Source organism: Lynx rufus, unplaced genomic scaffold, assembly GCF_022079265.1.
Source record: "Lynx rufus isolate CCGP_SWC_20201006 ecotype Redwood Valley unplaced genomic scaffold, mLynRuf1.p SCAF_27, whole genome shotgun sequence".
Lineage (NCBI taxonomy): Eukaryota > Metazoa > Chordata > Mammalia > Carnivora > Felidae > Lynx > Lynx rufus.
The window spans coordinates 1,994,399-2,011,210 of record NW_025814842.1 but is presented as its reverse complement, the minus strand read 5'-3'; the positions used below and the strand labels follow the sequence as shown (position 1 = coordinate 2,011,210).

Sequence of the window (16,812 nt, the reverse complement as noted above, 5' to 3'; positions counted from 1 at the left end):
GTTACAAAAAAATTTTTTTAAAAGATCGAGTTCGTAATAGGACTTATTTGCATGATGTTGCTTTTCAACTTCTCAAAGACATTGAGCCTCATAATCTTTACGGCACACGTAAGTGTGGTTTCTGATGGTTTGCGGGTGTGACATGCTATCCCTGGAGTCTTGTGATGTCCCAGCACTGCTGGCCCAGCTCCTACCCACTTGCAAGAGCCAGTTGTTAAATTTTTAAGAATTTGGTGAGCCGGTCAATGTCACGCTGGCCGCCTGAAATTGGACATCATAGGACTATTTATACCGTGGAAATAGACAAATGCTCCGGATCTGGGCTTTATTTTTTGAGAGCCAAAAATTTTTATCAGCATCCCACTGATTGCCACCGTCTGCTGGTTGTCTTAAGCCTTCTTCAGCCCATGAGCATTGATCAGTAGAGGCAAAACCTTCCGTTGTGTTTGTCTGTACCTGTCATATTAAATCCATGCACGTTCAAACCAGGAAGTCTGACCCAGCCCCTGAAATCAGACCTGACCTTGGAGCAGGCATGGGCCAGCCCCCCCAGCACTACTCCCGACTATCTGAGAGCAGCCTTAAGAGTGAAGAGGTCCAATCTCAGGCGTTCTGCCAGCAATGGTGAGCATGTTGACGGTGACGAGGCCACAAGTAAGGGAAAGCTCGGGATTTGTCCTTTGACAAAGTGAGATTTTGGGCTTCCTGTATTGGCTGTGTCCCTACGAGACCGTGGAGAGAGGACGGGGACCCCGCAAGTCCGCTCTACCCTCCTAACGTGACAGTGACGTGTCCCCAGGCTCCAGTCGGGCCTGCCCTTGTAACTCGGAGGCTTGCTGAGATTTATCGGATGGACAGTACTAGAAATAACAGTTGCACATAGCGAAAACCCCAAATCTCACCAGAAAGCCCGGGTCTGTTGTCCTGTCTCCGTCCTTCTGTCTGGTCTCTCCCCATGTCTCCTCCCCGGCTCTCACGGCTATCCTCGTGGGCCTCCACAGGGATCGTGGTGAGCCCCTGTCACCCTGACCCCCTGCCGACCCCTTCCTGCTGGCTCCGAGTTCTACTCTGGGCTTGAATGTTGTAGAGTCTCAGTCTATCAGGTGCGTTTCAGAGACCCGAGTCTGCTTCTTTCTCTGCCTCCCTCTGTCAGCGCTGGAAGGGCTGCTGTCTGTCTGTCTTTGTCTTTTTGTTTTGTTTGCGATTTAGAATCTAAATGTATCACTTCTCCTTCTGTCCCCCTTCCTTCCTTTTCCTGCAGGCAAGCCCTGTGTTCACACCTTTCCGTTCTCTCCTGCTTCACCCTTCTACTCACTGTCGGTGTTGGTTTCCTTATGTTCCGGGGATGATCACGGTCCAGCTAAACCGGTGAAATGCTTTGGTCTTCTTTTTTATCAAACGTCCGGGATTTTCTTAAGGCACAGCCAAGAATTCCGTCTACTCTTCAGATGATCTTTTCAGACGTTTGCGTGTCCCCCTCCAGGTCACGTTCCCGGGACCCCTGTCTACAGAGAGAAGGAAGACATGTACGACGAGATCATTGAGCTGAAGAAGGTAGTATTTCTGTCTGTCCTTTGTCGGTTTTAGACCACAAGAGCCTTCCGTAACCACGGGTGGGAAAGTCAGGATCAGTGCCGAGATGTGTCCATATGGAAAGAACATGAGCTTTGCAGGGACGCCCGAGTTTTGTTTTGTTTTAAGTTTATTTACTTTTAGAGAGAGAACATGCGCACGTGCGATGGGGGAGGGACAGAGAGAGGGAGAGAGAATCCCAAGCAGGCTCCGCACCGTCAGCACGGGAGCCCGACTTGGGGCTCAAACTCATAAACCTCAAGATCGTCACGTGAGCTAAAATCAAGAGTTGCACGCTTAACCTACTCAGCCCCCAGGCGCCTCGAGGAGCACCTGAGTTTAAACCCTGGCCCCGTGCCTTGGAAGCTGGGAGACCCACCTAGAGCCTGCTGCAGGAGAGGCCTCCACTGTTGAGATTCCATGTGTGCTCTGCTCCAGCAGCACGGCAGGGAAAATGGGAAAGACGGGGTTGACATCACAGTCCCTCTGCACAGAGATCTGGCATCAGATGAGGCCACTGGCGTCATTGTTATCAGTAGCCTTCCACGTGTGGACTCTTCGGTGGTAACCAGACAGTCCACGCTCCCTAGCTCAGTGGGTCTCTACGGGAGTCTGAGGGAGCTTACGGCTCTTAGCCGGTGATGACCTCGAGATTCAGACCAGGTAGTAGTCTGTCCAAGGTCAACCAGTAGCAGAATGAGGACTTCCCCCAAGGCCACCTGCCTCCCAAGGCCAAGGCTCTTTTTGCTGCCCCGTGCTACCTCCTACTCCTTATGGTGTAAATTGCACTGGAATAAATTACCGCCACCCTCATCGCCTTCGACGGAACCACTGCTGCCACACCGCTCTTAGCATCCACGTGCATACTCGTGCCCCTGGAGAAGCGGCCAGGGTTCACTTCCTCCGCATCTGGAGGGCCGTGGCCCGTCTGGGCACCAGAGGTTAGGTGGGGCGTGGGCAGCCAGCACGCCCAGGGGCACGGCCACGGCGAGGAGTCTTCGAGCCATCTTACCCGAGGAGCCCCCGGCCTGGGCCCCCGTGCATGAGACGCAGCCCTTCTGTGGCGGCCCAGACAAGATGCTCCGATGTCAGGGGCCGTCCAGAGATTGCTCCCCCATGGGAGCTGCCCAGCAGTGGAGGTGCTGCTGGAGCATCGCACTCCCTGTCCTGAGGACAGCTGTGTGTCAGAGTCATTGTGGGGAGAGCCCTCATTTGGAACTCCGAATAATCACTGCAGTAGCAGTCTTGAAAGGAATCTTCTGGAGCTGGAAGTGGTCTCTGGGTAAAATGATACTGACTTTATTCAAACTTCCCGTCACGGACTTATGGGAAAAATCAGTCTAGGCTTCTAAACGCAGGGGGAGGAGAATTTCACTTCCAGGACTCTGAGCTTCAGAGTTGTTTTTCTGTGGCAAGTGGTGCCTCAGTTTCCTGTTGAAAAATGGGGATAATACAGGAACGGTTTCACAGTCGCGACGCAGGTGCGCCCATCAGCGCAGGGCCCCAAGGAGTACTCTGTGCCACGGCCGGCACCCCGCAAGAGGCCACGAGTGCAGAACATCCCAGGGAGTGGCGGGGATGGCACAGAGGCCCCCCACACCCGTCTCCCCCAGCAGTCAACGCAGTGTCAAAACCAGGCCGCAGACGTGGACTTGGTGCACGTGTCCGGTTCCGTGCCGTGTTGCCGCGTGTGTGCACCCGTGTCCCTGCACGCACGCTGCCCCACGCCACCGGGCATGCTGTCCCTCCAGCTGCCCCTTTGTGGTCACACCTGCCTCCCACCCCATTCCCCATCCCTGACTCCTGGCGGCCACTGGCTTTTCTCCCCATCTCTATAATTCTGGCATCCTGGTAATGTTCTCTACGTGGACTGATGCAGTATGTGACACTGTGGGGGGAGCTCTGCCTCCTCTTTAGTCACACGTCTTCCCTCTTTTGTTGACGAGGGCGCATTTATGGTCTCTTGTCTCGTCTGTGGATTGGCCTGTAGAGTCGGCGTGTCGTTTCTGTTCTCCGAATTCTGCTTTGTCTGATGCTAACGTGGCCGCTCCTGCCTTTGTTGGTTAATGCTTCGCTGGCATCTCTCTTTCCATCCTTTTACTTTCGACCTCCTTTCACATTATGTTAAAATGAGGTTCTTGCAGACAACACGTAGTTGGGCGTGTTTTTTAATCTACGTTGCCACTTCCTGTCTCCTAGTTGGTTTGTTTGGGTCATTTATATTTAATGTAATTTTTGGAAGGTTAGGATTTAAGTCTTCCGCTTTATTTTGTGTATGTGGCCTCATTACCCCTGGACAGTGAGAGTCCTGATGCTCTAGCAGGCCTCCTCTGACCACCCCTCCCCCGCCACCCCTCTCCCCCACAAGGAGGCAGGGTGCCTCACTACAGCCTGGCAGGGGTGGGGGGCTTGGCTCCCGGCTCAGCCTTCGCTGGCAGGGGTGAGGCCCGCTGGTTCTGCTGTGTTTGCCTGAGGGTGGAGCGGTTATCACCCGTGCCTTCTCTGCCTGGCCAGTGCCCCTTTCCTGTCTGTGCCCGTGGGCTTGTCCAGGCTGTTGGCTTCCCCAGCACTCCCGTCTAGGACACGTGAGGCAGCAGGAAAACCGGGGGGCTCTGAAGTCCCTGCTTGGGTCCTGAGCCCCAGCCTAGTCTGTCTTCTGTCCACGCTTCTGAGCCTTCTTACATCTGTCTTACATACAGTGTCCACGGCTGCAGGAGTAGGGAACACTGAGTGTACCCCGTTTCCGGAAGCAGAATTCCCATTATTAGATTTCTTCTCCTTCCCAATGGCTGTGCACGAACTGACCTATTCATTAAACACTCACTGAGTGCCAGGGTCCCCTCGTCTCTTGGAGCGCTATGGCGGTCCGGCCAGCGGCAGGCCTGCAGCTGACCTGTCCGGCCTCTCTCTCTGCAGTGCACACTGGGAGTCCGCTTGCCGGTGGTGGGGGCTGGGTTCGTTCGGGCACTGTCTCTCTTCTACGCCTCATGAGTCCTGGAAGGAGAAGGGCGTTTCCGGGTTAACTGGCTAGTTCGGATGCAGGCTGATGCCGGAAGCTGGTTGAGTGCCCTGGCTGTCCCCGTGCGGGCTGTGGGCACGTCTGAACCTCGTGTTCTCCAGGCCTCGCGGTTTCACGCCCTGGGAGAAGGCCTTTTCAAGTGAGGACCTGGAAAACAAAAATTAAAAATCCCCTACCATCACCATTTCCTAAAAGGACGACAGAAGCCCAAAGTAGGAGGGAGGAGAGTTTTCTAAAGAGGGCGGTTGTGGAATTGAATCACTTTAGTACCGTGAAAAATCAGCTGCTCAGGCTTTTTCCCTCCGTTCACCGCAGACTGGTAACAACTGGCAGGGGCCCCCACTCTGACCCCCCCAAGCCCCAGCTGAGGTCAAGAGTTTTAAGTGGACGTTAGCCTCGGATGAGTTTTGGTGACACGTGCTATGACACGTGTGGGCTCCCTCAGGTGGGCGTGGGAGAGAGCAGCGTGCCTGTGTGGGGCTGCCTTTAGGGAGGGGGTGTTCCTACTCACGTCGGGTGGTCCTGCACCTGACGGCATCCCCCCTGGTTCCCAGGCACCAGGTGCCTCCTTCCCCCCAGCGCCACGCACGCGCCCTGACCGGGAACCGGGCCACCTCGCGAGTTCTGCTCCGACTTGTGTTTCACCTGGGTGTTGGGGTGCGCGTGTGCATGAGAGTGTGTGTGTGTGTGTGTGTGGTTCTGTCTCCTCTCAGTCCCTGCACGTGCAGAAAAGTGACGTGGACCTCATGAGAACAAGGCTGCGGCGCCTGGAGGAGGAAAACAGCAGGAAGGACCGGCAGATACAGCAGCTCTTGGACCCGTCCCGAGTAAGTCGTGGCCCCGCAGCGGTGGCGCCCGGCCGCGGCAGGGAAGGCGCAGGCTCCGCTCTTTGGGCTGCAGCGGGGAGAGGCCGCCTGCCAGCGTCTTCATCTCTCCGTCTGCTTGCCGCAGGACCCGGATTTTGTTCGGACTCTGGCAGAGAAGAGGCCCGATGCTGGCTGGGTGAGTACCGACTCCAGCAGGACCGATAACCTTCCCGCTGAAGTCTGAATCTCAAAACAGCCCAGAGTTGAGGGACGCCTTTCCTCTAATGCAGTCGTGCAAGAGGGGTGACAGGGAGCCAGGGCCCAGGAGCCCCTAAAGCACCGTCCGCGGAGCCGGAGAGCTCACGACAAGACGCTGCGGGCGCTGCTGGGGGCGTGAGGGGAGACCGAGCAGGCCGCGCAGGGCAGAAGGTGCACAGCAGAGGACAGCGGTCGCGGTGGTGACGTCCCCCGCCACCACACTGAACTAGAGACGCTGAGGAAACAAAGCGGGATAGGATAAAGCCTTTAACACTTTAACACACACACCAGCTCTGCCACGGGGCCGCGTAACACACGGCACAGCGAGTGAAGCAAGGTGACGGCACCGGCGCCATTCCGTGATGAGGGCTGCGGCGGTGGAGACATAGGACCACAAGAAACCTGCTGAGTCAAGGAAGCACACTTCTCGAGAAGAGTGAGATGCAGACGGACCTGGAAGGGATCCAATTCTGAGACCACTGAGCCCAAGGAATCAAATAACATTAACGATGTGACTTTGGGTGTGATGATACAACATTTGCAACAAAGCCCCGTGGGACTACAGGGGAAACTGAGTCAACATGATGGGGGGAGCAGGGAGGACGCTGACCAGTGCGACACACAGAATCCATGCGGGCCTGTACGGAAAGCGTGCAGTCGGCTCTGTATAGGTGGTTAACACCGGCCCCGTTCCCAGGACGCACGAAGGAAGTACTTTCAGGGCGTGAGCACAGATCGGAGTGTTTCCACGAGAAAATCAGCTTAATAGCAACTCCTAGACAGCGAACAGTTGAGCATAATCTCATTGGATTTTGTAATAGGGACTCAGTCCCTATTTTAAAAAAATTGTTTTTAACGTTTACTTATTTTTGAGAGAAGGCGAGACAGTGTGAGCGGGAGAGGGGCAGAGAGAGAGGGGGACAGAGGATCCAAAGCCGGCGCTGTGCTGACAGCAGAGACCCCAATACAGGGCCGGAACCCATGAACCACGAGACCGTGATGTGAACCAAAGTCAGACGCTTAACCGACGGAGCCGCCCAGGTGCCCCTCGATCCCCACTTTGAAACTCAGGAAACTGAGGTGAAGAGATTTGGCCATGGTGCGCCTGGGCGGCTCAGTCGGTTAAGCATCCGACTTCGGCTCAGGTCATGATCTCGCAGTTTGTGGGTTTGAGCCCCGTGTCGGGCTCTATGCTGACAGCTCGGAGCCTGGAGCCTGCTTCAGATTCTGTGTCCCCCTCTCTCTCTCTGCCCCTCCCCACTCACTCTCTGTCTCTCTCTCAAAAATAAATAAAGATTAAAAAAAAATTTTTTTTTTTCTAAAGAGAGAGAGATTTGCCCAGGTTGGGTTTATAGTGAATCCACAAGTACCATGCCTTGGTCCCCACTGTTCCTCCAGTAGTTAATATTGGAGAAAAGACGTCTTAAGCTACCCTGAGTAAAACGTCACGCCTTAAACCAGCAGAATAAACACAAATGATCAAAACCAGCGTCAGCAGGACTGAGAACACCGGGCATGCTCAGAGCTGAGACACCGTGTTTTAGGTTGGCGTGACCGAGCAGAGGAATGGCCGTGAAGTTGTGCTTTCCGTTTGCCCGGTACTGCTCTCTTTCGGGCCGTGTCTCAGGGAAAAACTCCAGTACACAAAGCCTTTTACACAAGGAAATTTATAGCTGCCCGATTTGGGGGGGGGGGGGGGAACGTTGAGGAGAAACCATTACAATTTGAATGATGCCACATGGAAACATTTTCAGAAGAAAAAAAATTTTAAGAATATAAATGAGTACAGCTATGTTCAGAAATGGCTGCGTGATTGAGGATTTAGAATTTTGTAAATAATGCATACTTTTAGAGAAAGGGCTCTGCATTTCTGTTCTGATGCTGTGGGTTTTCTGGGTCTTTTTGAGAGAGAGCGTGAGTGGGGGAGGAGCAGAGGGAGAGAGACAGAGAGAATCCCAAGCAGGCTCTGTGCTGAGCACAGAGCCCAACCCCGGGCTCCATCCCACGACCTCGGAATCACGACCAGAGCTGATGTCGAGAGTCGGATGCTCCACTGACTGAGCCAACCCGGGCGCCCCGGCTTTTTAAAATTAAAGTTGATTGAAAGTAGGAATTCTAGATCTTTGGGTGTGTGCAGTTTCCACCTTAATACCCGCTGCCAAATCGCCCTCCGGAGTTGCCGTGTCCTGTGACTGAACGCCGTGCTGGTGAGCAAGGTGCCGGTGAGCACTGCTGGTGAGCACTGGGCCGGTGAGCATCGCCCTTCAAGAAACGTCTGCACGTATGCATAAGAAGGGTGATTTCTACTGAAGTCTTGATCGTAAATAGCAATTTAAGCCTCATCGATCGAGGAATGGGTGTCCACACCGTATGACTGTACCGGGCAGGAGTCACGTAGGGGTGCGGCCCCACGGGGATGGTCCACCGGGACCATTCGTGGCATGAGAAAACCACGTGGCCGCCTGTGCGGTAGGATGCTGTAATGTCAGTGGGTGCACATGCACGACACAAGGTCTAGAGGACACAAATTCGCTTGATGACAGTATTAGGTGAGGGGGGTTAAGGTCAAGGGCCGTAGTCTGATATATGTTCTCATTTTTCCCCAAGAAGGTGTATTCATGTATTACCGAACGTAATTGAAAATTAGTTTAAAATCCAACTGGAAGGTGTTTGGGTAGCCAGAAGGAAAGAAGGGGATATTCTTTCAGGAGCGCAAGGGTGCTGTCCCCCACAGTGATGGGTTGGCAGAGAGAAGGAACAACGAGACGCACGCGGTCTTCCGTGCCCCAGAGTGAAGCTCAGGGTCGTGGGGGGTCAGCTCTGCTCGCTCCCAAGGGGATACCGTGGACACAGTTGTCCTTTGAATCTGGTGATGGCGGTGCATCCGTGTGTTCCTAGTGTGAAACGTGGGGGTTGGGGGCGAGGCTCTGCACCTGCCCCGCCCTGCCCCCGCCCCTCCCTGCGCCGAGAGCCGGTCAGTCGGGCCCTTTCTTTGCTGCGCCTAGGGACTACGGGAGAAGCCGGCGACCAAGTGGGGCAGGATCAGCGGGCAGGGGACGCCTAGCCCAGCCTGGGGACAGGAGGGAAGGGGAGCTCGTGGACTGCGGAAGCAGTCGACTTGATGTGCGCGTGTTCAACTGGCAGGTCGTTAACGGGCTAAAGCAGAGGATTCTGAGGCTGGAGCAGCAGTGCAAGGAGAAGGACAACACGATCAAGTACGGGCACGCGCGGGCGGGCGGGGGTGGGCCGGGGGGGCGCGGGCTCCGCAGGGTCTCCTCGGCCGGGCCCTGGCGAGGCTGGCCGCAGCCAGCCCGCGTGCCCGCTCGCCTCCCCTCGTACCCGGCAGCGGTGTCTGCTCTGTCTGCTGGGACTGCACCCCCAGTCCCCACCCGCCACCCTCCGTCCCACATCCCTTGCCCCAGCATCCTCTTTGTGCCAAAACCACGAAAGGAAGTGTTAGCTGCCTCTTCAAACATCACCCGAACAGCGTCTCCCTTTCATCTTTTCCTGTTCCCGTTGCATCTGAGCCCTGCTCTCTGTCCTCGGTCTGGTGTGGACCGCGTGCCATCTCCCCGTGGGTCCGTGGGCGCTGGCACCGCAGCGGCCTGCCCTGGTCCCGTGTGGTCCCGGTGGCGCCGTGCGGAGCAGAGTCCTGCCTGGAGGCGCCCGAGTCCCCTTCCGCTTCCTCTCCCTGCGTCCCTCTCTGTTCCTCTGCTGAAATCGTCCCCTGTAAAAATCTGTATTATTTGCTGATTTCTTCTGTATTTCGGCACCCTGAACTCCGCACCTTGATTTGCTAGAGCTTTCTATCTGAAGTCTGTTGGATGCTGAGTGGGGGGTGCTGGCAATACGGGTCGGGGTGACGCTCCTTCCTCACAGAAGGAGCCTCCCACCGCCCCCAGAGGCGGCTGTCCTCGCCCCAGGCTTCACGGGTACCCCGCTTCTTCCACGACAGCCCCCCCGTTAGTGAGGAATAGCTTTAGGGAGTCTGCTTCTGCACAGAAGGGGGCCCATGGCTGTGAGGACTCTCCGTGGGTCTCCGCCCAGCCCGCTTCTCTTCTGCCAAGCCCTTCCTCCGCTGACGTCCCGGGAAGCGCTCTTGCCCTTGCTCTGCCCCGGGGGGGGGGGGGCGGCGCTGCCCTACTAACTGTGAACTGGGTTTCTAGCAAACTGCAGACTGATATGAAGACCACTAACTTGGAGGAGATGAGAATCGCCATGGAGACGTACTACGAGGAGGTGCGTGCCCTGCGGGGAGGGGAAGTCAGTGACCTGGGCGGTCGCCGGCCACGCCTGGCACCCTGCGCTTCCGTTCCGTCTCAGCTTGAACGTGAATCCCAGCAACTTAGGCAGAAACCAGGAACCCGATCACAACTTTTTCAGAGCACGTTCTCCTTCGTGCTCGTTTTGTACCGTAACGTATTTTAATTTGGCGTTTGCAGATTCATCGTCTCCAGACTCTCTTGGCGAGCTCCGAGACCACGGGAAAGAAGTATGATCATCTCCTCGGGAACCGTGTTTCATGTTTGGTCCCGAAAGTAGCGCAGACATGACACGGGAACTGCGTGCACTGCCCTTCTCTCTGGAGCAGTGCACGCACCTGCATCAGTCTGTTAACGGTTTCCACCTGGGACGGTGACGCACAGCCACGTGCTGGCTCCTAACCGCATGTTCACCTCCCCGTGCTCTGAGTCCTTAATTCCTGCTATGTAACAGCCTCCAGCTTAGAATTAGAAAGCGCTGTTGTTCCAAGCAGGACTTCCTTATTAAGAAGGCGTTTAATGCCAAGTACAAGTCTATCTCCCCCCAAGAAGTTTATTAGAGACATCAGGGGTTCCCCGTCTCGAAGATTCCCTTTTCACAGATTTGGTCATGTCACTGCCTCGGCACTGAGCTGCAAACTCAAATCAGGCATTCGCCCTGAGCCAGGCACGGCCTTCCCTTCCTTCTTTTCGGGGTTGGCAGACTTTCTCCGTACAGGACAGCCGCTGCTTTGCTCTTTGAAGCAGGCGTGCCCCGTAAAGCGTCCGCAGACACGGAATGGGCGCATCTGCTAAGCCATCGCCCCCGGGGCGCGTGCCGCGTAGGCTCCTGCAGCAGGTGCCTTGGGCCGCAGGACCGTCACCCACTGGTCAGCACACAACCTGCTTCCGCTAGCGTGTCTGTGCATTCACGTGTCAGCCAGCACCTCACACACGGGCTTCCTCGAGGCCCATCGCAGCCTTCTCCCGAGCCCCGGCAGGAACATGGGGCAGCCCCTGAGCGCTGTGAAGGGGACTGCTTTAAACCCTGAACTCACCAACGAAAGCACCCAGGTGTGAAAAGCATGTACTCAACAGGCTGTGAAGGTGCCACCTGTGGACAGCCCGAGGGTGACAGTGAAAGCCAAGCCGGGTGCCTGCCCCCCCAACCACCCCCCCCCACCCCTGCCTCCCACTCCTGCCCCCCACCCCCGCCACCGGGAACTTGGCCCTCAGGCTGTCCACCACCCAGCCCGTGGCCCTGTACTGTGAAGGGGTCACACGTTAAGTGTGAGCAAGAATGCAAATTTGCAAATACAGAATCTGAACAATGAGGACCGACTGTATTTTAGACTCTGTAGGATAAGAGGCAAATCAAGCTATTGAACGGCTATTTACGTAACGAGAGAGAACGTGAGTTCCCACAAACGTTTTCGTGATACGATTTAAAATATATTACTAGTATCGAATACAGTGTTTTGTTCTGCAGGTTGACGGATGAGCACAGATTTCTGTTTGGGGGACAGCACTTTGCTTCCTTGTAGTTAAGTGTCAGGGTTCCCTGTTCCACTGCAGATATCTGCAGAGAGCACTCTGAGCCACAGACAGGCACCCACAGGTGCCGTGTGGCTGCCCCCCTTGAAGGCATTTATCCAGCGGGTTTAGAAACCCAAACCTAGCCCTTGGCTTTGCTGTTCCCAGGACTCCGGGGGAGAAGAGACTGGGCGTCAAGAGGCCGAAGAAAGTGAGCAGCGCCCTCCTGAGCTTGTCCCGGAGCGTCCAGGAGCTCACGGAGGAGAACCAAAGCCTGAAGGAAGACCTGGACCGCGTGCTGAGCAACTCCCCCACCGTCTCCACCACGAAGGGTACTGGCCCGGGAGCCACCCGCGGAGGGGCGCTCGAGGAGAGGCCGCGTCTCGGGTTCTTTGAGGAAGGACGCAGGTGGCGAAACGCGGGAGAATCTGGCAGCCCCACGCCCCCATTTCAGTTGCCAGAAATGCAGATGCGTACTGCTGGGCAACACCAAAATTGACTCCGAGATCTAAGGAGCACCTGCTGTGAGCCAAGCACCCTTGCAGGTAGTTGGGGAGGGCACTAGACAAAAGCAGACATCCCTCGTGGAGGCCACATCGTACTGGGAGGGAGAAGCCAGCAGGTCAGTCATGGGTCTTGGTGGCAGGAAGTGCCACGGAGCGAAATAGGAAGGACAGCAGGTGTCGGGGGCAGTGGCGTGCACCTGTGAGTAGGGTCTTCGGGGACAGCCATGCCCACGGCCAGTGTGCCCAGCATACGTAGGCGGTGGGAGGGTGGTGGTGATGATGGCGGAAGGAAGTCGTGGGGCCAGGCTGTGAAGGCCACACCCGGGCCCTGGGGGCTGGGGCAGAGGTGAGGAGTGCTGAATGGACCGTGTGCAGAAGAGAGGGTGGGGAGACCAGGGCTTCTGTGGCGTCCCCATGGGGGCTGCTGGCGACCCCGGGCACCACAGGGGTGGCAGGTGGCCAGGTTCCGGATGCCTCAGAGAAGGGAGGAGCCGGCTTCCAAAGCTCTTATCTGAGCTGCTGGAAGGACAGGGTGTCCTTGTGAGGTGGAGGTGACGGAGAGAGGAGCAGGTCTGGGGATGGGGACGTGTCAAGTCTGTGGTGCGCAAAAGGTGTCCAAGTGGAGGGGGGTGCATCCGGGAGTTCAGGGCAGAGGCCTCAGCAGGAGATGCCCACATGGGGGGCAACAGCCAGCAGAGGGCCGGGCTGGGACTGAGCGCACCCAGTGAGTGAGGAGAGCAGAGGAGGGCCTGGGGTCCAGCCCCTGGTGCGACGCAGCAGGGTGCAGAGGGTGAGCGGTGGCGGTGACGGTGACGGAGCGCAGAGCGCCGGGGAAGGAAGTGCCGGGAGGAGGGAGGAAGGCGGAGGATACAGCGCGGACTCGTGTGTGGCCTTGAGAAGTTCTGTCTCGGACCGGCACGCACGATCAGGTGTGGATGTCACACTGAGGTCTTAGGAGGCCATCGGCATGGCCAGCTCCACGGTGTGGGCACGGACTCCCGCACTGGGAGGCACCCTTCCTGCACGAATCTGCCAGGCGCCGCGCGGCGGAAGGGGACACTCACAGGCTGTGCTAGAGGTGGGCGGTCGGGGCTGACGGGGCCATCGGGATGGCTGTGCCAAGTTCACCTCTTAAAGCCATTGCTTCCATCAGGTTACACGGAGTGGAGTAAGCCCCGGCTGCTGAGACGGATCGCGGAGCTGGAAAAAGTGAGTGGTGCGCCTCTCGGCTGCCCGTCCTTGACCCGCCCGAGCGCCAGGAGAAGCCGGCGCCCTGTAAAGTGGGGACGCAGATGAGCCCTTTGCTCACAGAATGCTCTCAGCACATGCATGGTGGCTGTCCCCCGCATGGCACGCGATGCAGATGGGAATGAGCAGACTCCGTGCAGGTCTGGACGAGACCCACGGGTCGTGTCGTTCCTGTCCCTGGTGTCACAGGTGGCCAAGCCACGGTCACATGGCCCACGGTTTTGGACTCCTTGTGTGACCAGGGATGGAGGCAGGTGGTCCTAGGGCCTTCCAGAAACCAGGCGGCCTGCATACTTGAGTCGGAAAACTTTGTTTATCATCAGAAAGTTGGGGAGATTAATACTTCCTCATACCTGCTGTGGGTTTGCAGATTTGATTTCACTCCTCTGGTCAGTACTCAGTCCGCTTGTTTGGAGTGGGTCAGAAGGGCCCGCGTCTGCTGACTGGTCTGGTGAAACGGTGAGAGCCGTCCCCTGGTTTGGCTGACCGGAGTAAACCTAGAAGGAAGCATCAAGTAACTACAGATCTACACAGCAGAAAACCAGAGTTTTTATGCACTGTGGGTATTTTGAGAAGAAAGCTTGTTAGGAAAGGTGGTCACCCAGAGGCGGTGCGGAAGCCCAGGGGGTGGTGCCTTCTCGGCTGAGACACCCACCGTCACCAGGGAGCTGGAGCCACTCAGTCAGTCCCTCTCAGCGGGCAAAACCGGGCTATCACGTGAGATTAAAAGCACAGAGGCTGAAAATTCCAGAAATCCTAAAGAAATGGTAGGGTCCATGAGCCCAAAGAGAAGCGTATGAGCTCGCCTCCCACGTGCCCTCCGTTCCGTCTCGTTAACGGCGCCTTGCCCCCACCGTGCCAGGCCGGGCTCTGCAGGCAGGGTGCTCTTCACCTCCCCGCCAGGCTCCGGTGACGTGGTGCCATCCCGGCTTGTGAGGTCACACGCAGAGCTTGGCCCACACCCGCGCCTGGGACCAGTTTCCGTTGGTCGTGGTCTTCCTTGGGTTTCACGACCATAAAGGAAAACGAGAAAGAACTTCTAACAAATGCCTTTGTTGCCCCCAGAAAATAAGTTCGATGGAAAGCCCCACATCACAGGCTTCAGAAGAGGTCAAGTCAAACGCCCCGGTGCAGTCTGCGTCTAGCTCCACCGCGCCCCGGCAGCCGAGATGTGACCGGCACCAGGACAGCGAGCGTCTTCGGGGGACGGTGCAGAGCCTGAGAGGCGAGCGGGACGCGCTGCAGACGCAGCTTCAGGAGAAAGAGTAGGTTGCAAGGCTCGGCCAGCACCTTCCGCCCTGGAAGGGGGTCGCGGCGGGAGTCCAGCCATCCTGGCGCACTCGGGAGACATGCTCAGCTCCTCGTAGTAACTGCTGGCCTGGTTTCATGTGCTTGAAAAGTCCTGTATCTTGTTTGTGAGATAAGAGCCACTTCGGTGGTAAAAACAAGATAGCAATTGACCACATCACGTTATTGAAAGAAGGGGAGGTGTCATTCAAATCTCTTGACTCCATTCCAGAGCCATTCCCAAATTCTTCACTAGAGAATGATCTACTTTCATTGATTTGTGAGGTGGACAGGCCATCAGTTAGATTTTCTTTAAGGTTTAGAATCAGCGGTACGTTTAAGGGATCTCGTCTAAGTACCAAATGAGACAGACATGCTGTGAAGCGTTCAGTGTGACCCTGAGAGTCTGAAAGGAAAAGGCTGCAGAGTTTGCTTATTCGCTGTTGGTTCTCTAGTGTCTTGAGTTGTAGCCTCCTAAAAATGTTCCTGTCTTCTCCGCTGTCCGCTAGTGGCTTCTCCGGTCAAAGTTGTGTTATGAGTAAGCCAAACCCATGCATCTTCTGAGGTGAGGGTTATCTCTCAGAGTGTGGCCTGGGCAACCAGCAGCCTCAGCATAACCTGGGAGCTGGTTAGCGATGCAGAACCTTGGCCCCGCCCACCTGGGAAGCTGGTTAGAGATGCAGCACTCGGCCCCGCCCACCTGGGAGCTGGTTAGAGATGCAGAGCCTCAGCCCCGGCCACCTGGGAGCTGGTTAGGGATGCGGCACTCGGCCCCACCCACCTGGGGGCTGGTTAGAGATGCAGAGCCTCAGCCCCGGCCACCTGGGGGCTGGTTAGGGATGCGGCACTCGGCCCCACCCACCTGGGGGCTGGTTGGAGACGCAAAACCTTGTCAGACCCAGATCTCCTGAATCTGACTCTTGTGTCTAACGACGCCCCCTGGTGATTGTGGGCATGTTTAGATCTGAGAAGGCCTCCCTAAGCGGACTAAGTTCTGTGGTGCCTGTTTATGGCAGAGGAGAACCCCTTCACGCTCCCCTTGTTCTCCTCCAATCCAGGCGCATCTATGCCAATTGGCAGGTCCTTTGTAAAAATTAGTCTTTCATGAGAGGTTTCAAAAATGGGGCTAGTCATTTTGAAAGATAAATAACATCTGCGATTTTCTCTTCGGCCGTCACACGGCATGATAATAGCTTCCGCCTGCTGAGCCCTTACTATGTGACAGAGGCTCTGCTAAACAGTCAGGGTGTCTCGGACTCCTGTGGAGATTGAACGAACCTTGGAACCAGTGGAGCTGAGGTCAGACAAAGGTCTTGTCTTGGAGCCACGTGCCACCTGTGGGGCCCAAGAAAGCCCACCGGGCAGCAGTTTCGTTGGAGGTGACGGGGTAACCCCCCTCGTCCTCAGGGCCCCAGCTCAGGCAGCAGCCCCGTGTGGCGCGGGCGGGACCCTCAGCAGTCCTCTCAGATAGGGGTGACATACCCGACTGGGTGACTGTTGGGATAATGCCCGTCTCCATGAGACAGCGAGGCCCACGCGAGCAGGGCCCACGGCTCGTGCGATGGTGCTCACCTCGGTATCCCGGGCACGTAACAGCCTCTGGTACATAGCAGGCGCCCAGTAAATACCTGGATGAACCACCACCGGGCCGGCGGGCCTCTCGGGTCTGTTCCTGGCTCTGTGTAGCTATGAGCGAGTGCCCCTGCCGTCCATCCACCGTCACGGGGACGGAGGTCAGGCTGCGCGATGTTTTCTGAAAGCCCTTCCTGCTGGGTGAGGATCGGTGTTCCCGTGACGCTGAAACATCTCTGCTTCTGTGTGTTCAGTTTGGAAGTGAGACAGCTGCTACAGACAAACGCCACCTTGCAGAAGGAGCTGGAGGGCGTGAGGGAAGGGGAGGAGGAGAGAAGAGGAAGAGAGGAGGCTCTGAGGTGAGTGCACAAGAGGCAGAGGCTGCGGAGGCCGCACGACTCCAAGCGTTTCCCGCCTTTCCTCAGCGCGGCTCCCGGAGCGGCTCTTATACGACCCCAGCCCGATCCCCACACCCCGCGCCCTGACATCCTGCAGTGGCTCTTTCTTTCCTTCGGAGTAAAAATCCTGACTCTGGGGAAGGGCTGTTCGCGGTCAGGCTGGCGTTTGCCTCCCTGGCGTGACGCCCGGTCCTCGGCACGCACCTTTCACTGCGGTGCGGCCACCGTGGGGGGTCACCCCATCAGGACTCCCAGGACAGAGCCTCCTGCTCCTTCAGGGTCACTACTCACAGTCCCCAGAAAGTGGAAACAGCCCCAAAGCCCGTCTCTGAGGAAGAGATAGGAAACAAGTACGTCTGTAGGAAAGAATAC

At 56.8% G+C, this 16,812-nt stretch overlaps 1 protein-coding gene and 1 long non-coding RNA gene across 8 annotated transcripts in view; one reads left to right on the top strand and one right to left on the bottom strand.

Annotated features, from left to right (window-relative positions):
• Positions 1–16,812, top strand: part of IQCE (IQ motif containing E) — a 40,188-nt gene that overhangs the window by 10,792 nt on the left and 12,584 nt on the right. The window contains exons 5-15 of the mRNA XM_047089069.1: positions 490–624; positions 1,484–1,554; positions 5,305–5,418; positions 5,543–5,593; positions 8,800–8,870; positions 9,822–9,894; positions 10,098–10,147; positions 11,598–11,761; positions 13,089–13,144; positions 14,249–14,448; positions 16,297–16,401. Of these exons, the coding sequence (XP_046945025.1) occupies positions 490–624; positions 1,484–1,554; positions 5,305–5,418; positions 5,543–5,593; positions 8,800–8,870; positions 9,822–9,894; positions 10,098–10,147; positions 11,598–11,761; positions 13,089–13,144; positions 14,249–14,448; positions 16,297–16,401 (1,090 nt within the window). The remainder of the gene's footprint in view (positions 1–489; positions 625–1,483; positions 1,555–5,304; positions 5,419–5,542; positions 5,594–8,799; positions 8,871–9,821; positions 9,895–10,097; positions 10,148–11,597; positions 11,762–13,088; positions 13,145–14,248; positions 14,449–16,296; positions 16,402–16,812) is intronic.
• The window catches only part of LOC124519106 (uncharacterized), a 46,418-nt gene continuing 31,440 nt past the window's right edge, over positions 1,835–16,812 (bottom strand). For 2 of the 7 annotated variants that reach the window (XR_006964013.1, XR_006964015.1), the window contains 2 exons: positions 13,839–16,345; positions 12,500–13,680 (listed from right to left, as the gene is read on the bottom strand). This is a non-coding gene — a long non-coding RNA (uncharacterized LOC124519106). Of the gene's footprint in view, positions 4,739–12,499; positions 13,681–13,838; positions 16,346–16,812 lie in introns of those variants that run through there. The other 5 variants (XR_006964017.1, XR_006964012.1, XR_006964022.1 and 2 more) reach the window with 4 other exon arrangements.